General features: G+C 35.9%; 1 protein-coding gene across 3 annotated transcripts in view; it reads left to right on the top strand.

Moving 5' to 3' along the window:
• The window catches only part of edil3a (EGF like and discoidin domains 3a), a 317,498-nt gene extending 298,009 nt beyond the window's left edge, over positions 1-19,489 (top strand). For all 3 annotated transcript variants that reach the window (XM_087254105.1, XM_087254104.1, XM_087254103.1), the window contains one exon: positions 15,934-19,489. In XM_087254105.1, the coding sequence (XP_087110231.1) occupies positions 15,934-16,083 (150 nt within the window). In that variant the 3' untranslated portion in view covers positions 16,084-19,489. The remainder of the gene's footprint in view (positions 1-15,933) is intronic.
• The last annotated feature ends 5,063 nt before the right edge of the window (positions 19,490-24,552 follow it).

Below are 24,552 nucleotides of genomic sequence, written 5' to 3'. Positions count from 1 at the left end.
GCTTCGTTTTAGACACAAAAAAATCATCTTTTTGAGAAATTCTAATTTGAAGAAAAGCTTAATTTAAAACGGCAAAAAAAACATACCTCTAATTATCCTGACTATGTGCCATGTATCAGATTAAAGTTGTGAATCTCCCATTTTTTATGATATACGACACATTTATGGAAAAAAAAATATTTTTTGTAAAGTAGGTCTGTAAAGTATATCGTCATCCTCCAATAAATAATATGATATAGGATATGTCATGTCATCATTTGGGGCAATTTCACAATGTCGTTGTTTAGCAGAAACTTTTGCCCAAAGCGAATCACAATTGAGCTGGCATTCAGTGATTCAACGAGCAGAGACATTTGTATTAGCTGCTAAAATCGTATTAGCTGTTAAACAATCCGTTATCTATTCCTTGCTCTTTATAACAGCTAATCAGTCTGACAGGAAGTTCATCAAACCATAGCATCAGTATGCTTTATAACTGAGTGAATGATTATTGTGGTGTATCCAATCTAATTCCACGAGGAAATGTAACTATTTTATATTTTGTTAGTTTAGTGGCGAGTTCAGTCATATGAAAATGTGCAATTTTAAAAAGGATGCATGGCACCCAACCCACCTCTAAACCCAGCCATCATTGGGTGATGAGCAAATCATACTAAATTGTATGAATGAGATCGTACAAATTCAAATTTGACAATTACGAATTGCTGTGAGATTGTGTTGGGTGTACTAGCCATGAAATGATCTTAAAATAAGCGAGTTACATTGACGAGCTTGGAAACAAAACCAATTAAACAAAGTTCTTTGGTTTGGCGTTGAAGCAAAATAAATAAAAAATAAATGAATAAATAAATAAAAAATCTAAACAGAAAGTTTAAGCAGGCTAATGTCACAGCTTATTTGCACTCCCAGGGACTGGACTGACCTGACATTTGCACTTGTAGAAAAATATTAAATTATTATATTAGCCTATATGTGGGTTCTAAAGGAAGAAAATAAATATTAGCACTGTTTCTGTACCGAAAGTAAACCCAGAGATGGTTGCAATCAGTGTTTAGGTTGCAAACCTCAGATTATTATTATTTATTATTTATTTATTTATTAAGACGCTCTTTTTGTAAAATTGTTATTTTAGTATTTGTTATGTTAAAAATGCATATCTAAAAAAAACTTTTAAAAACATCATTTATTGCAGCAAACAGTAATAGCATATTTCTGTCATTCTCATGGGTATATACTTTCATGGAAATTAATTAAGTGACTTCAGCCAGGGTTTTACAGAGGGGATCACATATCCTGCATTTATCTTAGCAAAAAAATCTGCAAGAAATTAGATATTGTAAATTATTTATATAATGTTAAAGCAAATTTTAAAGCAGTAATTAATGCACATTCCAATAGGCTGTTGTTTTGACCAAATTCTTTTTATACAATTTTTATAAACAGTATTCCACATTTATATATTTATTGTAGGTTCTATGGTAAATTTAATGGACAAAATAGTAGCATTTATTTCAATTCCTTACTGATCCCACACTTTTGAATGACACTAAGCCTACAAATATGTGCACTAAATGTGTTTAAAATAAATCAGAATAATGTGGAATTCATATTTTATTTGATTGACAACTCAAAAAAAGCACAAACATAATTTGAAAGCTGCCATATGAAACTTGCTTCAGCAAGCGGGGTAATGAGCAGCTTTGATAAGTTGGCATGCTTGAGTAATGACAGAAATTCGGATCAGGCCCTTACAGGATTGCTTTCCTGCTGAGTCACACCAGATCTTCTCGGTTTCATCAGCACTCAGGGGAAATAGGACAACTGTACCCATGGAGCCCTCACATCTGATCTATTGTTGGAGAATTGTTTGCTGTGATCAGCATAGTCTGTTCCTCTGTTACTACAGTATATGGATGAGTTAAAAAATGACTTATGAAGGAGAAAATGAGAAAGAATGTTATATTAAATGTGATTGTGTCCTCATTTGGTCTCCGCCAGGGTATGAGATGTCAAGTCACTGTAAATCATATTGCCTGCCACCTCTTAAACACTTACTTTTATAAACAGTCCAGAAAAGGCCAAGAGCTCACGCAGTATCTCCATCATTAGTTAATAACATTAAATTGAGCGAGCTGCTGCACTACAGATGACACCGTAACACTGCACAATATGAATTTGGCTCAGATGAAAGCAAATGAGGAGGATAATGCCAGCTGGCACATAAGATAAAGCATTATTATATAGTTTATAATATGATATAAAATATGTTGTTGTACTTAAAGGGTCATTTGTTTTATAAAGGGAGTATTTGGCCATCATTTTAAATTCATGTTACTGCCCTTGTGTGAGCATGCAAACTGTGAAATAAATACAAGATGGCAAAATGAGATGAGAGATATGTTCATTATAAATAAACTCTGGCTGCTCTTTATTTTAACAATCCCAATTATGTTGCCTAATTTGCAACTGTATATCAACTATCCAGTGTTGTGCTACTGTAGTTACTGAAAAATAGTAAGTAGTACCAGTTACTTCATTCAAAAAGTACCTCAATTACTTTATCGATTACTTAAGCCAAAAAGTAATGCGAAACTGTTAAAAGTAATTTTTGAGTTACTTTTCCAAAGACCATTTTAATGCTCCTATCAATGCCCTTATAATGTAACTTAAGTGCTGTATAAAAAATATACTTTGGTCAGCTTCACAGATTTAATTAATTTACATTCTCACAACTAAGACACACAACAAACTTAAACAAAAAGTATTTTTTTAACACTAATTTAAGTCAGAACAACGGCACAAAAATAAAAATATCACAAGGTGATAAACCAGCTGAATAATATATTCAGAAACAAGAAGCAAAAACTAAAGTTACTTTAACATCATAAAAGACAGCTTGAGTATGAAAATAGCAACACTATACAACAAACACAAAACCTTTATGAACTAAATAAAAGAAATTAATCTGAATTATCATTCATAATAAATTTGGTGAAACTCAGCAACAAAAAACTGCTATTATAGACAACCATAAATTTCATCTATTCTAAACAAAACAAAAACATAACAGCTGCCCCAAAATTTTATCTATGACCAATTTTTTTCAAACTAACCACAAATTAAATGTGGTATGTCAACAAATCATGGAAAATAAGCGGTATATATTCAAAGTTCAAAATCTGCGGTTGTATAACAGCTTTAAAAATATGTAAAACAACAAAAAATAAAAGAAAAAAACAAAATTATCACAGCATTTTTCTGAGGAATATAACACTATACATTTAAGTAGCGTGTTCTGAAATATAACAGAAATCACTGAAGTCACTGATTTGTCACTGTGTCTACTGAATGAATCAATTTTGACATACAGATAACAAATATGTGCTTATTTGAAACAAACATAGTATTATTAGAAATAGTTATAATAATGGTAATGTTAATAGTCTCTCGGTCTACCTCGTGCACATTCTGTCTCTCTCACAGCAATCCCACAATCCCGCTGTTAACAAGAAGATGTGGGCTAGACTGCAGCCAAAATTAATTAACTTACCAAGTAAGGGACAAACGCATCATATTGTAACATTTATATATTAATATGTTATTATGTTTAAAAAGTAATGCGTTAATGTTACAGTAAAAGTAATGTTACAGTATTAGATACTATAATGTTGTTACAGTAACGCATTGATGCGTTATTGCCCAACACTACAGGTAACCTACCTGTCCTCCTACAAATATTATTGTATAGGTTGTTTTTCATCTCGCTGTCCCAAATAAGCTTTTACTAATTATTAAATATCACCCCATTTATCCCATTTTTTTTAGCATTTGCCATGTTACCGAAGATTATTTGGGAAAGCCTTTCCTAACTGTTTAAACTTTTTTTAAGTGGTCCTGTTGCATCATGGCTGAATAATTATAAGCACAAACTGGAGCTTTCAACAAATGCAAATAAATATGTTTTTAGACCTGTAATTATAATTCATTACTTACAATGAACATGGAAGGGGTCTGCAGCTTGGGAAATCGCACTTTACCTGTATTTGAGCTGTGAAACTGACAGCTTTCTACATTTTTAGCAAGTATATTTGTTTGGGTGCCATTGTCACCCTATGCCACCCCTTTAGAACTGCCCCTGTCTAGCGAGTGCTAGAGGACACAGAAACATTAGTGCTAACGCATTGTACCATTTAGTATGTGTGGATGCCAATGAATAAATCTGTGTTTAAAAGTAGGCTACATCAAATAAATATTACAGTAAGGCTTTCATTGTGTAGCAAGCAAATTGAAAATGATACACATTTATATTAGTAAACAGGAAATAGAACATAATTCATTAAGGAAATGACTCTATGGGCGTATTTAAGTGTTCTTTTATTTATGTATATTATTTATTTGTTTTATTTTATTTATTTATATTTTTGTTATTGTTATCCATTCCATATCTCCCACATATGAGTGTTTTACCAAGGTGGTCTGTGTTGCAGGTTGGTGAGTAAATATACTTGCAGGGTTACACAACTGAACAACACCGGCTTTTTATTAATGATTGTTCAAAGATTAAATACAGAGAAACAACCCACAACCAATTACAAAAGACTCTGTACTAACAGTTGATTACAGGCAATTTTCTCGATTAATATCTGAAATATTCCTTTTACTATGTTCTGACCTGCCATGTAATGGCATTTTTTTTTGCCTAAACTTGCTGACCACTCATTCATTCATTCATTCATTCATTCATTCATTCATTCATTCATTCATTCATTCATCTTTTGTGGAGGACAGTAAAATGTTGATATACTCTTTGGTTATAGTTGGTACAATATGTTCAGTTTATTTTATTTTATTATTTATTTATTTATTTTCATTTACTGTCACCGCTTTAGGTACATTTAAAAACAGCTACAGGGTGACCAAAGCGCTGTATGGGTAAGAGTAAAAGATAGGTTAATTATACTAATAGCAAAAAAAAAAAAAAAAGATAAAACAAGACTCTCATTAAAACCAAAAAGCTACAAAGAATAAATGTGTTTTAAGACAAGACTCAGACAAAGTGGATACTGATCTAATAAAAAGTGGGAGTTTGTCCCGCAGTCTGAGACTGGCTACATCAAAGGCTGAATTTCCCCTTGATTTTAGCCCAGATCTGGGTATTTGAAGGAGAAGTGTAGTTTCAGATCTAAGACTTTTGGTGGGAAAGTGTGGGTGGAGCAGATCCGAAAAATGCCTGACCTGTACTTGCAGTACATATAACTTGTGAATGCTATGCATATCCATGACATTTAAGAGACCTCAGGCACTGGCTTACTACCTTAATCTTTCAGTTTCCCTGTCTTTTTAGGTGTAACATAAGAGACACATAATAATAAGTTGATAATATGTATGCAATTTTCTGTATTTAGTTATTAGTAAAATAACTGTAATTTTCTTTAAATCTATGCTATTAGACATTTAGTAATTCAGATCAACAGCAGCTTTGGCACCTGGGCGCTAATAAATAAAATAATCATGATTGTTGTGTTTTCATTGGTTTGTTTACGTATGGGTTATTTCATGCACAAGGCAAACTGTCCATGAATCAGTTGGCCAAGCAGACAAATGTGCTTTATATTAAACTAACTAAATTAAATCAAATGAAAGTAAATCATAACTTTTTTTTTCTCTCAAGGAGAGCAAAACTTTACAAAGTCTTCTGAAAAATTATCTATCTGTCCTTGTTGTATCATAGAAAAAATGTATACATGTTATTTGGTAATTCATGGCTTAAATTTGCCATGAAACGGAACGTAAGATTGCCTTTTGTTCCATATAATGACATACATCCCATTGAAATGGTCTTGAAATGAGAAATGGCGATTAACTTAAATTAAAACTTAAATGTAATAAAGTACTTAATTATGTATTTAGTGGAGCTGCAAGTAGTGATTGAAAATGCTTTGCAAATTACACACATATTAATCATTTTCTTTATTCTGAATGGAAATATGTAAGGGCTTTGGTAAATGTGGGCTCTATTTAATGATCTAGGCGCAAAGTCTAAAGTGCATGGCGCAAAAGCATTAAAGGCATGTCCATATCCATTTTTGCTATTTTAAGGATGGAAAAATACGCCTTGTACCGAGTTATGGGTATGTTCTGAGAATAACGTGCATTAAACTAATTAGAGTCTTATCTCCCATTCCCTTTAACAATCAGTTGTGTCGCGCCATGGCCTATTTGCTATTTACATATAGCAGACTTTGTAAGTGGAAAGGCTGAATGCTTCACTAGCGAGAAAACAGTTAAACACAATCTGTGCGAGGATAAAGAATAAGCCTTCTCCATTCAGCCCCTTTCCTTTCTTCTTCTCTTTACTTTTACCCCTTTACTTTGTGGGTTAAGGAAGCGAAGTTATGCACACTCCACTGAAGACATCCATTAGTCTACATATTTAATTTTGTTTGTTAAGCACAAGATTTTTTTCAAAACTATTTCTAAATTCAGTTGTAATTTCCAGCAAAACAAATAAATTAACAATAATAATAAAGTGTGGTCAACAAACAGAGTTATATCCAAACACACTTCTTATTCTTATGCCCCCCATATAGTGATTCATACGTCTCCAAAATTCAACAGGTGGACAAATCTAAACTTGTTTCTATTAAAACAAATATAAATATGCATATAATACATGATACTGCAAATAATAATAACACAAATGCCAGTTTTCTTGAATGAACTGGAAAAAAGGCAGAGAGGCATAAAGAAGGCATGGAGGTAGTGGTTTTTATATTTATGTAGAAAATTATATTTTTGTCCTTAATATCCATTTTAATCCTTAATATATTTTTTCATATGTTCAGACTTTGTGTATTGTTGTATATCCTGTGTGTATTAAGCAATGTGTAAGCGTTTCAACCTAAATAACTAATGCCCTCTGCTCTGAACGTTAGACTTACTTTTAGATGGTCAATGGCGCGGTGTATTTCTGTTCCTCCACGCAATTGAGGCGCCTAAACACACCTTTATTTTAAGCACACCCATGAGTCCACAAAATGACAAAAATGGATTTGCTATTTAAATAACGTGCAAAACGTAAAAATTAGGGTTGAGCTGGTCCCAAAATAGCAACACATCGCGCCAAACACGTCCTGCGCCTTATTGCGCTGGGTGCAGTGGCATTCTGAGGGAGGGGCTTCGGGGGCTTTAGCCCCTGATGTATTGTCAAAAGCCCTTGATATTTTTGGATATGTTGCACCTTAATAAAAATAAATGAAATAAAATAAAAAGTACTTAAAATTAGCACATCACGCGCATTCCACTTAACGTAGCATTTGTGTCGGGTAATTAAATAGTCAGCTGTTCAGTAGTACCTGTTTCTACCGTCAGGTGAGAGTGGCACTGTTGTCAGTAGGTGTTAAAAACACCCCACCACTGCACTGTCATCATTCATAAATTTTTCTGAGGAGCTGAAGCTGATGGTGTAATAATACTACTGTTTCGCCAACTGTTACAACTGAATAGTTCTAACTACTGATGAAGCTTAATATCTATTTTCACAGTATAAAATGTGTGTAGTTTTGGTGAAATAAATTAATTGTAATCAATAAAATGTTTGTCATATCAATGTAAATGCAGGCAAATTAGTAAAAAAAAAACATTAATTATACTAGCTTTCTAGATATGATATATCTAGGCATTTTTATCTAGATATGATATAGCCAGTCACATCTGTTTCTGTAATAGTTAAATCAGTGAGTTAATGCATCAATTATTTTATAGCTATATTCTACTGTAACATGCTATGTCAGTTAGCATTGAATTATAAATCGACTTCTTATGAAAAAACCTAAGATGGCTGGAAGAACACATATAAACCATTTATTCTCGCAGTCATGTAAATGATCAGTTAAAGCCTTTTTATGTTTACTCAGATCTTATTTTCATTCAACTACGGCAATAGGTGGATGCCTTCATCCATATTAGGGATTTCCTGAAATGTTCTGCCACTTTTGTGAGGCATATATGGAATATCTGCTCAAGTATGGATAAAACAGGCATTACATCCATTCAAAGTGCTACAATGCCCACCTATTCTGAGGAAAACTGAAAATAAATCTCCTTCTAAAGACATTTAAAGTAAACATATTTCTAGCATATAGATCTTTGTTTTTATTTTTGCACTATTTTGATACAATTGTTATTATATCAAAAACAGTAGCCTATTAAATATCAATATTTTTCAAGGTGTTGAATTTGGCAATTGCAGTATCTTGACAACACTACACCCTAGTTAATCACTCTGTCCAAATGAACATGTTTGTAGCTTTGTTTCACATTGGATAACAACTGACACTATAAAATAAATCACACTTCTTTGGGGCTAAGCCCCTCATCCCTTTTGACCCTAGCAACGCCCATGGCTGGGTGCATGATAGGGCCCAGTGTGTGATTTAGGGAATTTAGTTTTTAATTGGTAAACATTGCAAATTTTTCATTTAGATTAGTGAATTTCAGTGTATTTTTTTAAGGATGTGTTTTTAGTGTTTATTTTTATTAAAGTGTATTGAAAAGTCTATCACTTTCTGTCTGTCCCTCTATCTACTCATATGTATATCTATCTGTCTGTTTGTCAAGCAGATTTGAAACCAGCTGGCATCAAAGTCGTGCTCAAATGTAATACCCAGATCTGTCCACAGACAGCCTTGTTTTTGCCACGCTCCAAAAGGACTTCAGATTGCCTTGCCACTTTAAGCGTCACTCGAGGGATTTTCACACTGATTCAGCTCCATATGAAGGAGCCACTTCAAAGGACGTGTTTATGAATTGAGCAGTCGCGCAGCTTGAAGGGGCTATGAAGTGATAAAAGTGTCCTCCCCTTGTGATCGAACTCCATAAGCCCTCACCTCCAAATAGAATATCAGAGATACCTGATGCACCTTCTTAGAAAATCCCCCATTTGCTGCCACATGCCAAAACACTCCTTCACTGTGCTTAAGACCACTTGCAGTTGCACAGCTTTACAGTCATGAGCAGTGGAGGGATTAGATTAAGCAGTAAACACCGGGTGCAGATTTACTGGATGTCTGAGATGGATTTGTTGTCTTTGCGACTTTTATGCATAATCGCTGCAAATGTTCTTGGGAGCGCAGGGAGAGAAGGTAATTGAGAGTGACTTGTTTCCATCATGTCTTCAGAGGGTACATCAGAAGAGTGAGATGTCTCATTTGGTTACGGTCACAGCAAGAGAAAGTGTGCGCTGGAGTTTTAGTGTTTACTGTAGCGTGAAAGACTGAAATGGATAAGTACCATAAAAGGGATGTGCATTACACCTCAGTGGGTCTGTTTTTATTCAACAGCTTTTATCAGTCAAACAGCGAAGATATCTGTTGTTCAAGTAATTAACCTAAACGTCTTACGTGGGGAGTGCTGTTAAAATTAATTTCAGAGAACTTCGGCTCAAACTGGTCTGATTAAATTGAAAAATCATGATATTTATTGCGTTTTTTTTGGTAGATAATTAATCGGAAAAACAATGTTTAGATGAGAATAGATCATGAAATCAGTAGGTGTAAAATACACAGTTTTAAAAATACATCTCAGTGATTTTATAGCAAATGATTGATTTCAAAATTTTGAATGGCATGGTTGAAAACGATTTTGGACGTTGTATTTTTTCAATCAAATGAAAAATGTAGACTACACACCACTAATAAAAGTAGAAAATGTCCATACTTCACCTCATGGTGACCTCTATACTGTAAAGTCCATCTGTTAGCCCAATGACAAAACTAACAGCATGGTCGAAGGTTGAATGCCTAGCACTTCTGAAAATAATTGTCTTGTTTATAGAATTTTTTTTTTCCAGCTCTGAATTTAATCTGACTCCAATTTTCAAGTAATCATTAAGTTAAGACTATGTTTCTAATTAGTAAAGGATCACATTCATCAAAAGTTAATAAATTTAGATATTTGATTATTTCAAATACACTATATATTACTTTCAGTTATTCATTCAATGGGGACCAATTGTTGAGTCCATGCGTGGCCAATTTCACTTGCCTACCCCATTTGGACTCACCAGCTTGATTCTTAGACCCCGTTTACAACAATACGTTTTAGTTTTAAAATGGGGTTTTAGAACGAAAACAATCTGTCAACACTGGCGTTTCACCTAGCGTTTCTTAACAGCTCTTCGTCCACACTGCACCGCTGAAAACGTACATCACGTGACCACAGACACACTCTGGCATGTGCTGTAGCCTATGCGTATGTCTGAGCTCCAGGCAGTCAGTGGGTGCTTTGAGCACAAAACCCTAAGTGAGAGCTGTGCAATTCAGGATGGGGTCACACTTTATTTTGATAATCCGTATGTTGAATTCAAGTTACATTGCATCTACATGCCAACTAATTCTTATTAGATAATAAGTAGACTGTACTTGCAAAGTTTCTTATATTCAGTTAAATGTGTGTTGAAGGAGCAGTATCAACAGATATTAAGCAGACAGTCTACTAATACTCAAATGGACCATCAAAATAAAGTGTTACTCAGGACAATTCATCAAGAATCTACAGATGGATCTAATCTCACTACATTTGTTAAATGTGGTATTTAATTCATCTTGTTGTCTATATCTAATAACATATTACCTGACTTTGGTCTTTTGAATCTATTGTTCTTAGGTAATGTGTTTTGGCTGAACGCAAATATGTTAATTGATTACATTTTTTAACCACGTTTCCTTCTGGTGTTCCGGTTTCCCCCACAGTCCAAAGACTTGAGGTATAGGTGAATTGATTGAACTAAATTGGCCAAAGTGTATGTGAATGAGTATGTAAAACATATGCTTGATATGTTGGAGGTTCATTCCGCTGTGGCAACCCCTGATGAATAAAGGGAGTAAGCCAAAGGAAAATGAATGAATGAAAAAATGGCACTCCTGGTTGGTGTTATAATGCCTAATAGTGTTCAATTTATTTAGACACTGCAATGAAATGTGTGTTGTTCTTTTGTGTGGTGTTGCTAAATTATAGGCTTAGACACGTATTTCCAATGAGTCTGTTGACTAGTTCTGTTGGCTTCCCTTGTTCAAAACTTTTGAGTTTCCTTCTTCTGCCAAACACAAAAGAAGACATTTTGAAAAGTGCTATAGAATTTGTTCAAATGGGTCGATGGGCCACAGCAACCCACGTATTTGAAAACATGTTTTGTGATCAGCAAACACACAACAGTTTAAAATTACTTGAGAGAGAAGGGGGGGAGAGAGAGAGAGAGAGAGAGAGAGAGAGAGAGAGAGAGTGTAAATGATGAGGTAAAACTGTCACTGTAACTCTCTCACCGAACAAGTTGTGCCAAAAAAAATCCATTTGGGAGAATTATTAATGTTCAAAACTGCCTGCAAATATATGCTTTTCATTGACTTCAAGTAGGCTCACACTCTACAGGCTGCTGTATTTGGCCAACATCACTAAAGTGTCATAAGGGTTATGAAATACAAATGAAAGACATATTTTGCACTAAAAGTTGCAGTCTTATAAATCCTTCTTGACTTAAATGCATTTCATACTATCTGTCTACACATACAGCTGGCCAAAATATTCAGGCCTTATCGTTGTATGCTGTGAAACTGGCAGGAAAAGATTGGCATTGAAAGACTTTCCTGTGCACCGAGATTCCTTACAAACATACCAGGAATCAGATGAGAAGTTCAGCGAATGAGTTCATGTTTTGAGCTGCCCTTTTACCTAATCAATTTTTTATGACATTTCCCCTCGCTCTGCCTCTGAGAACATTGAAAAGAGTTGAGCAGCAAAACAAGACACTCACTCCATGGTACAATCTGGAAACGCTGATTCAGTGTGGAAAAGAGAGAGAGAGCAAGAATACAGTACTGCATGTCACACATTCCTGTAATGCTTGTGACACCAGCTTTTAGACACATAGGATCTCTGTGCTCTTATTGTTTACTCTGCACTGATGAATATGTGCTGTCAGTGCAAAGAGTTTAGCAGGATTTATCTTTGAAGCCCACATGAAGACTCGCTTCTTAGCCAAGCTCTTTGCTGCTTTCTGAATTTTACCCTTCTCTGAACTCTTTAATCTGAACATACTTGAGCTTTGTTTGCCTTCAGTGACTGATCAGCTGCACACTCAGAGGTTGCTCATAAATCATGGACTGCACATCCTTTCTATGACGCTGTATTGTAAATAAGGGCTGTTTGATTGATAGGTCAACGTTTACATCTGCAGTAGGAAATACAAAGTCAGGCTGATTTCATCAAGAGCAATTAAAAAAGGCTGTATTCGTGAATATAGATGTGAACTGATGATCTGTAAGCCAGAACTGAATGTTTTCAAACTATGTGAGGTTTCCACTGGGTTGCCAGGGAGAACTAAAGATTGCATTTTAAGACTTGTTACCGAATTGTATGTTTTCTGTTGCAGGGGACATTGTAAATGCCCAGAGATCCCAGCTTTTACCAGATAATGTTCATAATGCTAATTTTTCTTCAAAAACATCTCTCTGTTTGAATAAGTGAGTGTGTGAGTAACTGAGTTTAGTGTACTCATTCAGCACATGGTCCAGCTGCAAAAATCCAGCTGAAATTTTGATACTGTTACATCCCTAGATTTAGGCCCAATCCCAATTCTACCCCTTAGTCCACAGGTGGCAAACTCAGTTCCAAAAGGGCCGCAGCTCTGCACAGTTTAGTTCCAATCCTAATTAAACACACCTGATCAAACTAATTGAGTCCTTCAGTCTTGTTTGAAACCTACAGGTAAGTTTGTTGGAGCAGGGTTGGAACTAAACTGTGCAGGGCTTCGGCCCTCCAGGAATTGAGTTTGACACCCCTGCCTTAGTCCTTTCTCTTACCCCTCGTTTTGCATGTTCACATAAAGCGGTATCCTAATTGTCTTAGCTTGAAGATGTAGGGCTAAGGGAATACCCCTTCGAATGGAGATTTTTCAGGACCACACTCGAAATCAAGGGGTAAGAAAATTTTCCGGAATACACCAGCCACAATGGCAGTATAGCTGCACTCGGAAGTCAGGAGATCCATAAATTGAAGGTTTTGCAACAAACAAGCTTATGTTTTAATACATTCGCAACCGCTTTTTTGTTATACCGTCATACCGGCAAAAAAAAAAAAAAAAAAAGATTAAATAAAAACTGCTTGTATAGCACTCCAACAACATTCTGTCACTCGACGACACTCAAATACCCTGTTAGAAAAGTATAGTAGCAGGGAATGAGCTTTTTTTAGTGTCTGCTATAATGTTAATGTTGTTTTGTGTATATACATAGATGAATATGGCCACGCTGTGAATGCGCAGTACAGTTACAATCTTATTGCCACATTAGATCATTATGATAACATGATATATGCCTTCAGCGATTTCCTGAAGATAAATACAAAAAAAAAAAAAAATAGCACAACTGGAATAACTACAGCAGTCGCGATCGTCTGATCTCAAATGAAGCAAGAGATCACACTGACATATGATGACGTGTGCAGGTGTTGTAGTGCTGTCCCATTTCTTAGTTGTACATTTTAAAGCCCTTCTCTTTCACACTCTGATTCAAGGGTCAAGGGGAAGGGGTAGGGGTACAAAAATAGAATTAGGATGAGGTCTTAATATATATTTGTTATGTACATTTTATGTAGTTTATGTCTTAATTTGCATTTGTTTTAAGATTATAACACTCATTCTAAACTAGAATTTGAGTGAATTACCAATCATTAATTTGTTGATTCTTTAAGCTGCATTAATACAAAACTTAACTCATAATTTAACATCTTGGAAAAAAAAAAAATCTATCAATCAATCAATTCCAAATCTACCCCTCAGCCCTTCCAGTTAACCCTACCACTCAGTTTGTGCATTCACGTGAAAGAGTAGGTGTGGCTTCAAAGGGACTCAAGGGGAAATTCAGCATAATTGTATAATATTAATGCTATTAAGGCAGCATGGTGGCGCATTGGGTAGCACAATCGCCTCACAGCAAGAAGGTCACTAGTTTGAGCCCTTGCTGGGTAAGTTGGCATTTCAGTATGGAGTTTGAATCTTCTCTCCATGTCGGCGTGGGTTTCCTCCAGGTGCTCTGTTTTCCCCCACAGTCCAAAGACATGTGCTATAGATGTATTGAATAAAGTCAATCGACTGTAGTGTATGAGTGTGCAAGAGTGTGTGGGTGTTTCCCAGTGGTTGGTTGCAGCTGGAAGGGCATCTGCTGCGTAAAACACATACTGAATTTGGCAGTTCATTCCACTGTGGTGAACCCTGAGAAATAAAGGGACTACTCTGAAAAGAAAATCAATAAATGAATCATGCTATTAAAATATATATTATGTATTATTATATGTATAAATACTGTAATGTTAAAGGAATGTTTATTAACTGATAAAGAGAGCTTAATAAAGACTTCTGTTTATTTTAGCCATAGTGGAAATGAAACATGTCTCATATATAGGTATTAATAAAAGATGAAGCACAGGCTGTAGTTTTTCTGACAAATAGTTTCAAACTAAATTGGACATGCTACTCTAAGAGATTAGGAGAACTGACAGAGATCATAATTACACTTTTAAATTAAGCTGTTTATTCTGCAGTTCGTTTTCAGGGCATATAATTCACAGAATATATCAGCCTGCTATAATGATAGACTGCATTAAAGAGGGGGAAAAACACAAGTATTAAGGGCATTATCATGATGAACTCGTTCAGTTACAAACTTGAGTTTTTGTGGCTTACACTTTTCATTGATAAAAGATTCTTTGGTAACACTTTATTTTGATAGTCCAGTTGAATTTTATTAGATTATCTGCTTAATGTGTTGATTCTGACACTGATTCTGATACTGACATTTAACAGTCCTTCAACAGACATTTAACTGATTATAAGAAACATTGCTAACCATAACACTAACCCCAACCTAACAGTCTACTTAAAATCTAATGAAAATTAATTGGCATGTAAATGCAACATAAATTAAATTAAATAAATGGACCATTAAAATAAAGTGTGGCCAATTCTTTGTCCACTTTTTTGCTGCCACCATCCTCACTTGTCTGTGTCACTTGTCACTTTTACAGTACAGTCTTTGGTGTCACATCACATGTCTTGTTCTTGCACGGAAAACTCCCCTGCACAGTTGTTTTGGTGCTGCCTTGTATCTGAACGCTACGGCCTCTCACATGACAGCAGGGAAAAGCACAGCCAATCACATTGTTCATATATGTTTGGGGGTGGTACGACTCCTGGAGAGAACGTGATTTAATCTTTTCTGCATGTCTAGGTTAATATTGACAGCACAATTTTATTTTTTTTAAAGTGAATTAAATTATTGATGGGGACCGTCCCCTCCATTCACACTAAATCTACGCCCCTGGACGGTTCAGTTTTAAAGAAAAGTGCTGTCACTCAGTAGAATGGAGATTGCTTTAGTTATATTGTTTTGTATTATTTTAAGTCGTTTGGAATGCAATGACGCAGTCAAGTCTTTTGCTGAATAGATCCACTATTTTTGACGCTCGAAAAGTCCATGAAAGTCATCGTGGCCGGGGTTTGCATCTTTGATAAACTATGACTATGATAAAATGTTCATTGAAAAGTAAGGATGATTTATAAATCCAGTTGAAAAGTGACATTATGTCTTCAGTTTTGTGCTCATGCGTGATTTGCACTCACACTACAAGTGTACATCGCCAAAGCCCAACTGAACTGCGCTCTGGCACACCTCTTCTGATTCGAGGCACTCACACTTATCAAAAAAACTGGGAAATGTGCCCGGGCAAGATTCGGATAGCCTAGTCTGAGTTCACCCTATCTTGAACTGGTCATTTGTGATGCACTGTATATATTATGTGGGGAAATTGAAATATGTAATCATGTTTCATGTAAACAGTATATAGTGTAATTAATTGTAATTTTTATTGTTTTTTCAACAGGTCTTTCAAGGAAATTTTGATAATGACACCCACAGAAAGAATGTGATAGATCCTCCCATCTATGCCAGATTCGTTCGGATCCTTCCCTGGTCATGGTATGGCAGAATCACTTTGCGTGCGGAGTTACTTGGATGCACAGAGGAGGAGTGAAGACCCCTGTTTATTTTCCCTTTGCTACACTTTGGTCTATATTTAATATAAACTGTGCTTAAACATGTCAAATTAAAATTGATTTCACACAAATTTTCCCATTTTTAAAAAAAATATTACCATTTGTTTATATTCTTATTTTCTAAAGATGCAGAATTTAGTCATCTATCATGCCCTATTTGTAAGTTATTTTTGTGGTGTGTGCCATTTAGTAAATTATTTCATTATTTTTCTAGTATTTTCTTTTTTTTTTTTTTTTGAAGAGCTAAAGGGTGAGTTTTTTTACTGTGCTTTACGCAGTGGAACCACAGCCACTGTACAGTGTCACTTTAATCTAGAACAAAAAAAAAAAATAATGACATGCAGTGCTTCTTGGGCCATGATCACAAGAGATGACAGAAAAGACTAAAATTAATTTGTAAAATATGTTTCTACTTTTATTTGAACAGCAGGGCTGACTGAAGTTACAGTATATCACAAGCGACACTGATATTGTTGTGTAGACAAAAATATGTTGGTATTGTATTATATGTAAAACGCAAAATAACTGCATGATGCAAAAATAAATAGAAGTATAAGACAACAGGATGTATAAGTTCAAATTAAAGCATTTCGTAGATCATTTTTATTAATCATTGCAAATTTTTATGATCTGATTTCCTGTACTTTTCTAAAGACACTGTTACATGCTTCATAATGTAATGACATGCCAATAAAGTTTTGCTAAGAAAAAAAATATATATAAAATACTCAAATTTTGGAAGAACATACATCTTAAAGGGCACCTATGATGAAAATCATCTTTTGTAGGCTGTTTGGACAGTACTGTGTGTAGGTATAGTATGTCCACAGTCATATCAGAGTAATATAAACACAATAAGTCTCTTTATTTAAATCCCTGACATTAAAATAGGTTCCAAATCCCTTCTATTTCCAGGCCCACCACAACGTGACATAAGAGTGCAGTTTTCCCACCCATCGAATTTATTGACAGCTGAGCATTAACATATCTCTTGCAGGACTTGCACAAAGCAACCGGGATTAAAAGATCTGTTCAGCTCTCTGTGATTATCAGTCATCATCAAATTTGATCAAGAATGAGTTTTATAAGTTTAAAAAGTTTTTTAAAAGTGCATGTTTGTAATGAATTACAGCCATTTTACCATCTGTACTTTACGCCACATGTCAGTACAGTTAATAAATAAGACTCTTCAATCTAAATTTGTAAACATTAAATGAGGTTTATCTTGTACATTATCATAACGGATATCCATACTGCAGGAATATTAATGTCTATCCTGTCACATTTGCCATGCAAAAACAATGCAAAGTTAAACAAGTTCATGAACTTTGTAACGGCAGTCTGTGTGACTCATTATTGCAAAAAGGCTTTAATTAACTCCACAGCAAATACATCAAATAATCATTGGGAAAGTTTTTACAGTAGTATTTCTCAAACGTTATATGAGATCTGCTTCCTTCATGTCTGGCATTGTGCCATTTGTCTTACACAGACAGAGATTGAGGCACACTCTGACAGGCACGTTCAAACGGTAGGTGGGGAGAACTCACATTAAAGGCACAGGCAACAAAAACAGCTATAATGTGTTCAGAGCAGAAAATTCCAATATTCTAAAAGCTATATTAAATAATCTGATGGCTGTTTTGAGCTGAAATTTTACAGGCACATTCTGGAGACACAAAAAACATTTTAAATTTTGAAAAAGGGGTAAAATAGGGAAAAGGGTATAAACGGAGATCAGCTCCAAGTGGGTAGGCCTTCGAGCTCCTAGTGGGAGCCTACTCCAACCATAAACCCAACCTCACAGTAACCATTAATGTTGTATTAACGCCTACACCTACACCTACCCCAACCCTAAACCCAACCTCACAGTAACCTGGTCTGTTTTATAAATATCTGCTCCACCTACACCACCGTAACCCAGCCTACTTGTGGTTTAAGTCCCTAACATTTGGAGGTCACCCACTTGCGGTGTACAGACTTGGAGGTCTCCGGGCTGCAACGATACCTACTTCAAAATAGGTGCCCTTTAAAAGGTTAGCATCACACATATAGACAATTGACAAAAAGTCATGAAGGAAAAGTTGGCATGTAGGCAGTCTGTAACAATGACAAAAGAAATTTAAACGAAAATAATGTCTTTGGATTTATGTATGATTTTGTGTAACTTCCAGACATCTCTTTTTATTTAGGCTGTTTACCTGTACTACTGTATTTTTGTTTTTCTTGTTTGTAAAAACCTCAGGATAGATGCCGTCTTTTTTATTACTTGCAATTATAGACTTCAACCTAACTTTGGTGGAATGCAAAGTCCCTTTGAAATATCCCACATTTGTATTTGCTTGTTAGAAAAAAAGGAAAAAAAAGTTGTATGGAATATACACTTGAGTGGGATTATTCTCTCCTTTTTCTTCTTGTTTTCTTTTTTGGCCCCTTTACAAAGGCACCGATAAATGACAGCTTCCATGTATGGAAAGATTAGATGCAGATGTTCATACAGCTGTTAGGTAATCATCAAAATCGAGTTATGCATTTCAAAGGTGAGCACCATTGGGTTGTGAAATCACTGCATCAATTTACTTTTTTGGGGGGGAAATTTTCTGGGCTCATGACCCAAATGTGATATACACATGCATATATACAACAAGAACCCAGGGGGTAGGGTGTTATACTATTTGTACAGTCTTGAATGTTACCTAAAAAAAGTTCAAAATGTGTTAACATACAGTATATCATACACCAGAATCAGCGTACACATCACTTACACTACCATCTTTTTTAACTAACCGATAAGTGTTGGCATCGTGTTTCTCTGTTTATCATGACTATTGACATATATGGAGGTAATATCAGTAATTATTGTCTAACATTTCCCTGTGTCTGAGACTCTTCTCTAGCACTGTTCAAATGACTTGTGTGCACATAATTTTGTTTGCACATTTTTTGTACAGACCTTTTGAGAATGATTGTGTGTTAAGAAGAAAAAAAAATCTAAATGTGAGGTCCACAGGCACATCCTTTGAAAATGATACCTAAAATATATACATATATTGGTGGGTCTGATAGTCCAGCATTTACATTACATGTGCTGTGAATAGTGATTGTTTGAAAACTTGTATAGAGTAAAAGTCAAGAGAGACCCGGTGTGCCACATACTCCTTTGGATTTGCATTTATGCTGTCAGCTGTTAAAAAAAAGAAAAAGAAAAAAAAAGTCATGTTTCTTTTTGTTTCATTCTGTGTCAAGCAAGTGCTATATTGTCAAACATAACAATTACAAATTATTAGTTAAAGCGAAGTGTACAAAGGAGGACAGCCATTGCTAACATATAGACAGCTCTTTTGTTTTGGACAAATAAAATAAAATAAATCTGTGAAAAAAAAAGTTTGTCTGCTTTTTTTTAGCTTGTTACGGTTTGAAAAAAAAAATGAACAAGTATAATAGTAATAGGGTGATGCGGTGGCGCAGTGGGTAGCGCTGTCGCCTCACAACAAGAAGGCTGCTGGTTCGAGCCTCGGCTGGGTCAACAGGCATTTTTGTGTGCAGTTTGCATGTTCTCCCCGTGATGGCGTGGGTTTCCTCCGGGTGCTCTGGTTTCTCCCACAAGTTCAAAGACATGCGGTACAGGTGAATTGGGAAGCTAAAATGTTTGTAGTGTATGTGTGTCAATGAGTGTGTATGGATGTTTCCTAGTAATGGGTTGTAGCTGCAAGGGCATCAGCTGCATAAAACATATGCTGGATAAGTTGGCGGTTCGTTCTGCTGTGGGTACCCCAGATTAATAAAGGGACTAAGATAAAAAGAAAATAATTAATAAAAATAAAAATAATCTGAATTAATAAAATAAATAATCACTTTTTATTGATTGCCATTTAGTGTAATTGTTCAAATCCTCAAGTTTGTTAATTTGCAATGTTTTTTTTTTTTTTTTTTGATTCTTACCAGTTACCAGCATATAACCTTAATATTTTGACAATCCATTTTCATGTTCTGATAGTTTTGTTGAAAATCATTTTTTTTTTATTTTAATTTTACTTAGTTTAATATTTGAATTAATTATCAGTTCCCTAGTTTGGGATAACAGTTTTGAGGTATATTCAAAGCTATGTGACATGAAAGCATATGACATCTACAACAAGTTGTTGGAGACAACATTAAAGAAAAAAATGGGCCATTAAAATGGCTTTGAAATTCGTGAGTGCAATTTGCATGTGCAGCCACTCCTGCAGTTAGAGGTATATAAGGAGCACCTGTGAGATGCCACATCACAATTTTGCTTCAGAGCAAACATAACTCTCTGCAAGCTGTGTTCCTGTGAGAAGTAGAGAGAATTCCCAGTGGTACATAGCTAGTAAACATGTGTCTTTTTCAAGATGTTTTGCCAATGGTGATTTCCTAAATTTGGTGGTTTCCTGCATCTTAATGATGGTCGCAATTTTGGTGCTGCATGTCTGACTGGCCTGAATCATTGCAGCTTATGCTGTGACAAGTGTGCACATTTTTTTGCTGTTCCCCCGGAAATAAAAAGGTTAATAGTCTGGAAGATTTTAGGATTACACCAAGACATATCCTGCAGGCTCACCCCCCACTAATCTCCAGTGTGCTCCTGTTCAAGCTTCAATGGGGTGTGCTAAGAGGTCAGGGCACTTTTATCTTCTGGGATGGTTGTGCCTGTGAGTCTTGTTTTCATTGCCACCACATTTGAGCTGGAGATCTACATGTCTCCCCGCCCATTAGCTGGAACAGCGGTATGGTCTATATGGGGCAAAAAAGGTAGGCTCCCTCCTTTTCAGGAGTGAGTGAGCAGTCTAGTGAATGGAACTTATCAACTATGGCCGAATAGTTGCTCCCTGCTATCACTACACCTGCTCCACTAATGCAGCCTCAATATTGGCTTACCAGTTGCATAAAGCTCACTGCAGGTAATGCAATCAAATCTGTCCTTTATGCAGAGATGAAGTGCAGGCTAGCATCCTGTTCTTCACAGCACCCTTTAAGAGTAGTGGGTTATAGTCGTTATATTCTTTTTTTTATTATTATTATTGCAATCTTTTGCTCGCACAGAAGCACATTCTTGAATGTATCCATCTTCTGGATTGAATTAAAGTTTTGACCTGCAACTTCATCCTGACAAGGCCCAGCTGATAAGGATGCATTTTAGAGAGGCATGGGTCAACCTGTATGCTTCTCCCAAATCCACATAATTGTTGTTTAATTGCCTTTATGGCATGAATGCATTGACTCACAGCTGGCCCTGAAGCTGCACAATTATGTTTCTCCCAGTGAGTCTTCTCGCACAGACCCAGTGCAAAGTCAGGGAGGACGTGGAGCAGGTCTTGTTGGTTGCATTACTGGGCAACGCAGAGACCTGGGCTCCCAAACAAAATTATCTGATGCTTAACACTATCCGTTGGGTTAGAGCCCCCTCTATGAGGCACACATAAGCCCTGAAGTGGAGTATGTCTGTTGACATTGCAAGAAAATCTTGAACTTGCCCGATCACTGTAGTGTTGTTCTTTTTTCATGATAATTTGAAGTCTAGGTTGTCAAAATTCACAGGGAATGTTTACATTGCTGCCATCTCCGATCACCATTATTCTCAGGAGGCATGACTTGGTCATTCAAATGCTCTGAGGTGCTAGTGCCTCTCATGCCCCCTTAGTATGCCCACCAGGACTACGGAGAGATTATTTTCAGCTGCTTGTCTCAGTAACCATAAGATTCTGTCACTTTAGACAGTAATGTTGGTCATGCTTATATCAATTATGAGAATTGGAGAACCTGGTTCCATATTTGTAAACAAATAGTGCCTAGAATTGATGCTGGGCAACTCTCACATACTTCTGAGACTCAGCTATGAGCCAAAGCTTCCTACCAACTACTTTAGACTAGGTTTTGAACCTGCAGGCACTGCATTGGGAGGAGGCAGACCCTTGGTATTGTACCTTATCCATGCAGTGCACATTACTGCATGCAGAACATCATGTTCTGCGCAATTCTTAATTTGTTTTAGAGAGGGAAAAAAAACTGTCCCAGAGGTTGGCTCACTGGATTTTGAATGTCATTCCCTTTGTCTACTTGTCCTTTGTTGTGTTGTGTATTCTTGCCCACTAGTGGCAACTCACTTACAGACATTTGTAGAGCTGCAGGCTGGGTAACACTCAACACATTTGTGAGATTCACAATTTGTGAGTAGAGACAGGTTCTTCCTGGGTAACACTGGCCAATCAGGAGGAATTGAGATAAGTGTCAAAAACATTTGCTGCGCCAATCTCTCTAGCCCAGAGTTCAGTGTGCGTTTATCACTTTGCCGCTAAACCCATATTAACGAATCCTCTAAACTTTTCTAAGGTCCACAACACCTGATTCAGCAGAGCAAATATTTGTCAAATGTACTTACTTGGTTAACGGGAATTTTGGAGTTTGGTGCCTGTTTTGTGTGGTTCCCACCTTGCAACCCCATATATGTCGGTCAGCCATGGAGAGTTTCCCCTTCATTTTGTCAACATATGTCTTCCCCAGTCAAATAATTTATTAATTTGTAGGGCACCCCTTTGTTAGGGCAAGCCTATATACTGTATGTGTATGTCACAAGGACTCAGATGTAACCTTCGTTCCTTGAAAGATAGGATGGATTCTGTACGTTGCCACAAAAGCTGAATCACCAGTTGCATTTTAAGCAGTACTTGGTTCCTCAGCGATAAGCCAGAGATATCTTAAAGGGGCACCTTATATTGTATGATATTGTATACACCCAAATTGCAGGAGTGGCAGCACATGCAGATTGCACTCACCAATCTCATTAGCCTCATTTAAAAAAAAAAATAGTAAGGTAGTTAGTTAGTTAGTCATTAATATGTCTTTATTTTTGTGGTAGTTCCAAATATCCCTTCATTTGCTAAGAGAATAAATATCAGATGTTGTCTGATTTACCTCCCTTTTCATCTTGTACATTCCACAAAATTATCTCTGCCAGGACAAACCGAGAAGCAGATATTATAAAAGCTCTATTGCAAAAGCAGCAAATCATGTGGATAAACAGAGTTGTGAATCTTTTTGGTGATGCCTCTAATAGACACTATACAGCTGTCTTGGGTTTATCGGCCATGCAAGATGAGATTTGTATGGGCTTTTGTGAACCAAGCCATCTGATATCTGCCTTCTCAATCAACCCATTTCTGAGCATAATGCTGGTAGGTGTTAGCATGAGTCTATTGTGCAGTTCTGATTGTTCCGTTGGATTATTAATGCACATGAGTGATTGCTAGGAATTCATTTCATTGCCGGCAGAAAAACACAAGGTGGGCATCATGCCACAAGCAAAAAAAAGAACGTATGTGATTAGCACGCATGCTGAGATCTCTTCCACACTAAAGGTTATCTTGCTTCATTTTGATTTTCTCATTGCAAATTAGAATTGCTTTTGGATGAAACAGATGATTGCTTGTGCCCATGGCAGTGCTCTGTGAGGATGATCCGTTTGACCTCAGAATAAAACACAGCCAGAGTTGTTAAGTATAAATACTTTGTTACTTTACTGTAAGTAGATTAAGTAGATTTTTCTGGTATCAGTATTTTACTTATTATTTTTCTGACAACTTTTTTCTGACAACTTTTACTCTATATATATGCACACATGATACAATATATACATATGCACAAACACGTGATACACTCCATTCATATGCGCACATGACAAAATGATACAATATATACATATGCACACGTCATACATTTTATACAAAAACACAGACACATGACACAACATACATATGCACACATGATACATTCTATACACACACAGACACATGATACACTCCATACATACGCACACATGATAAAATGATACAATTTATACATATGCACACATGAAACATTTTATACCTACACAAATGATACACTCCATACAAATGCACACAGTATACACATACACAGCATACTCATTCTATACATATACACACACACACACATCATACACTCTATACTTATGCACAGCTTACTCATTCTATACATATACACAGACATAATATTCTCATAGCAGGAGCTGGGATAGAACCCAGGTCTCTGGCATGAAAGGTGAAACACATTACTAAAGCTACTGGAAGCTGATAAACATGCACATGATACACTCTTTACATATGCACACTTTATAAACTCTATACATATGCACACAATACATATCTACACATATACACACTTGATACATTCTATACATATACGCAGCACCATGATACACTCTATACATAAGCACACATGATAAAATGATACAATCAATACATATGCACACATGATACATTTTATACTAAAACACAGACACATGGTACACTCCATACATATGCACACATGATAAAATGATACAATCTATGCATATGCAGACATGATACATTCTCTACATATACATAGACACATAATACATCATACATGTGCACACATGGTACACTCCATAC

This window comes from Danio rerio, chromosome 5 (genome assembly GCF_052040795.2).
Source record: "Danio rerio strain M-AB ecotype USA chromosome 5, GRCz13ab, whole genome shotgun sequence".
Lineage (NCBI taxonomy): Eukaryota > Metazoa > Chordata > Actinopteri > Cypriniformes > Danionidae > Danio > Danio rerio.
This window is presented reverse-complemented; position numbering and strand designations above follow the sequence as displayed.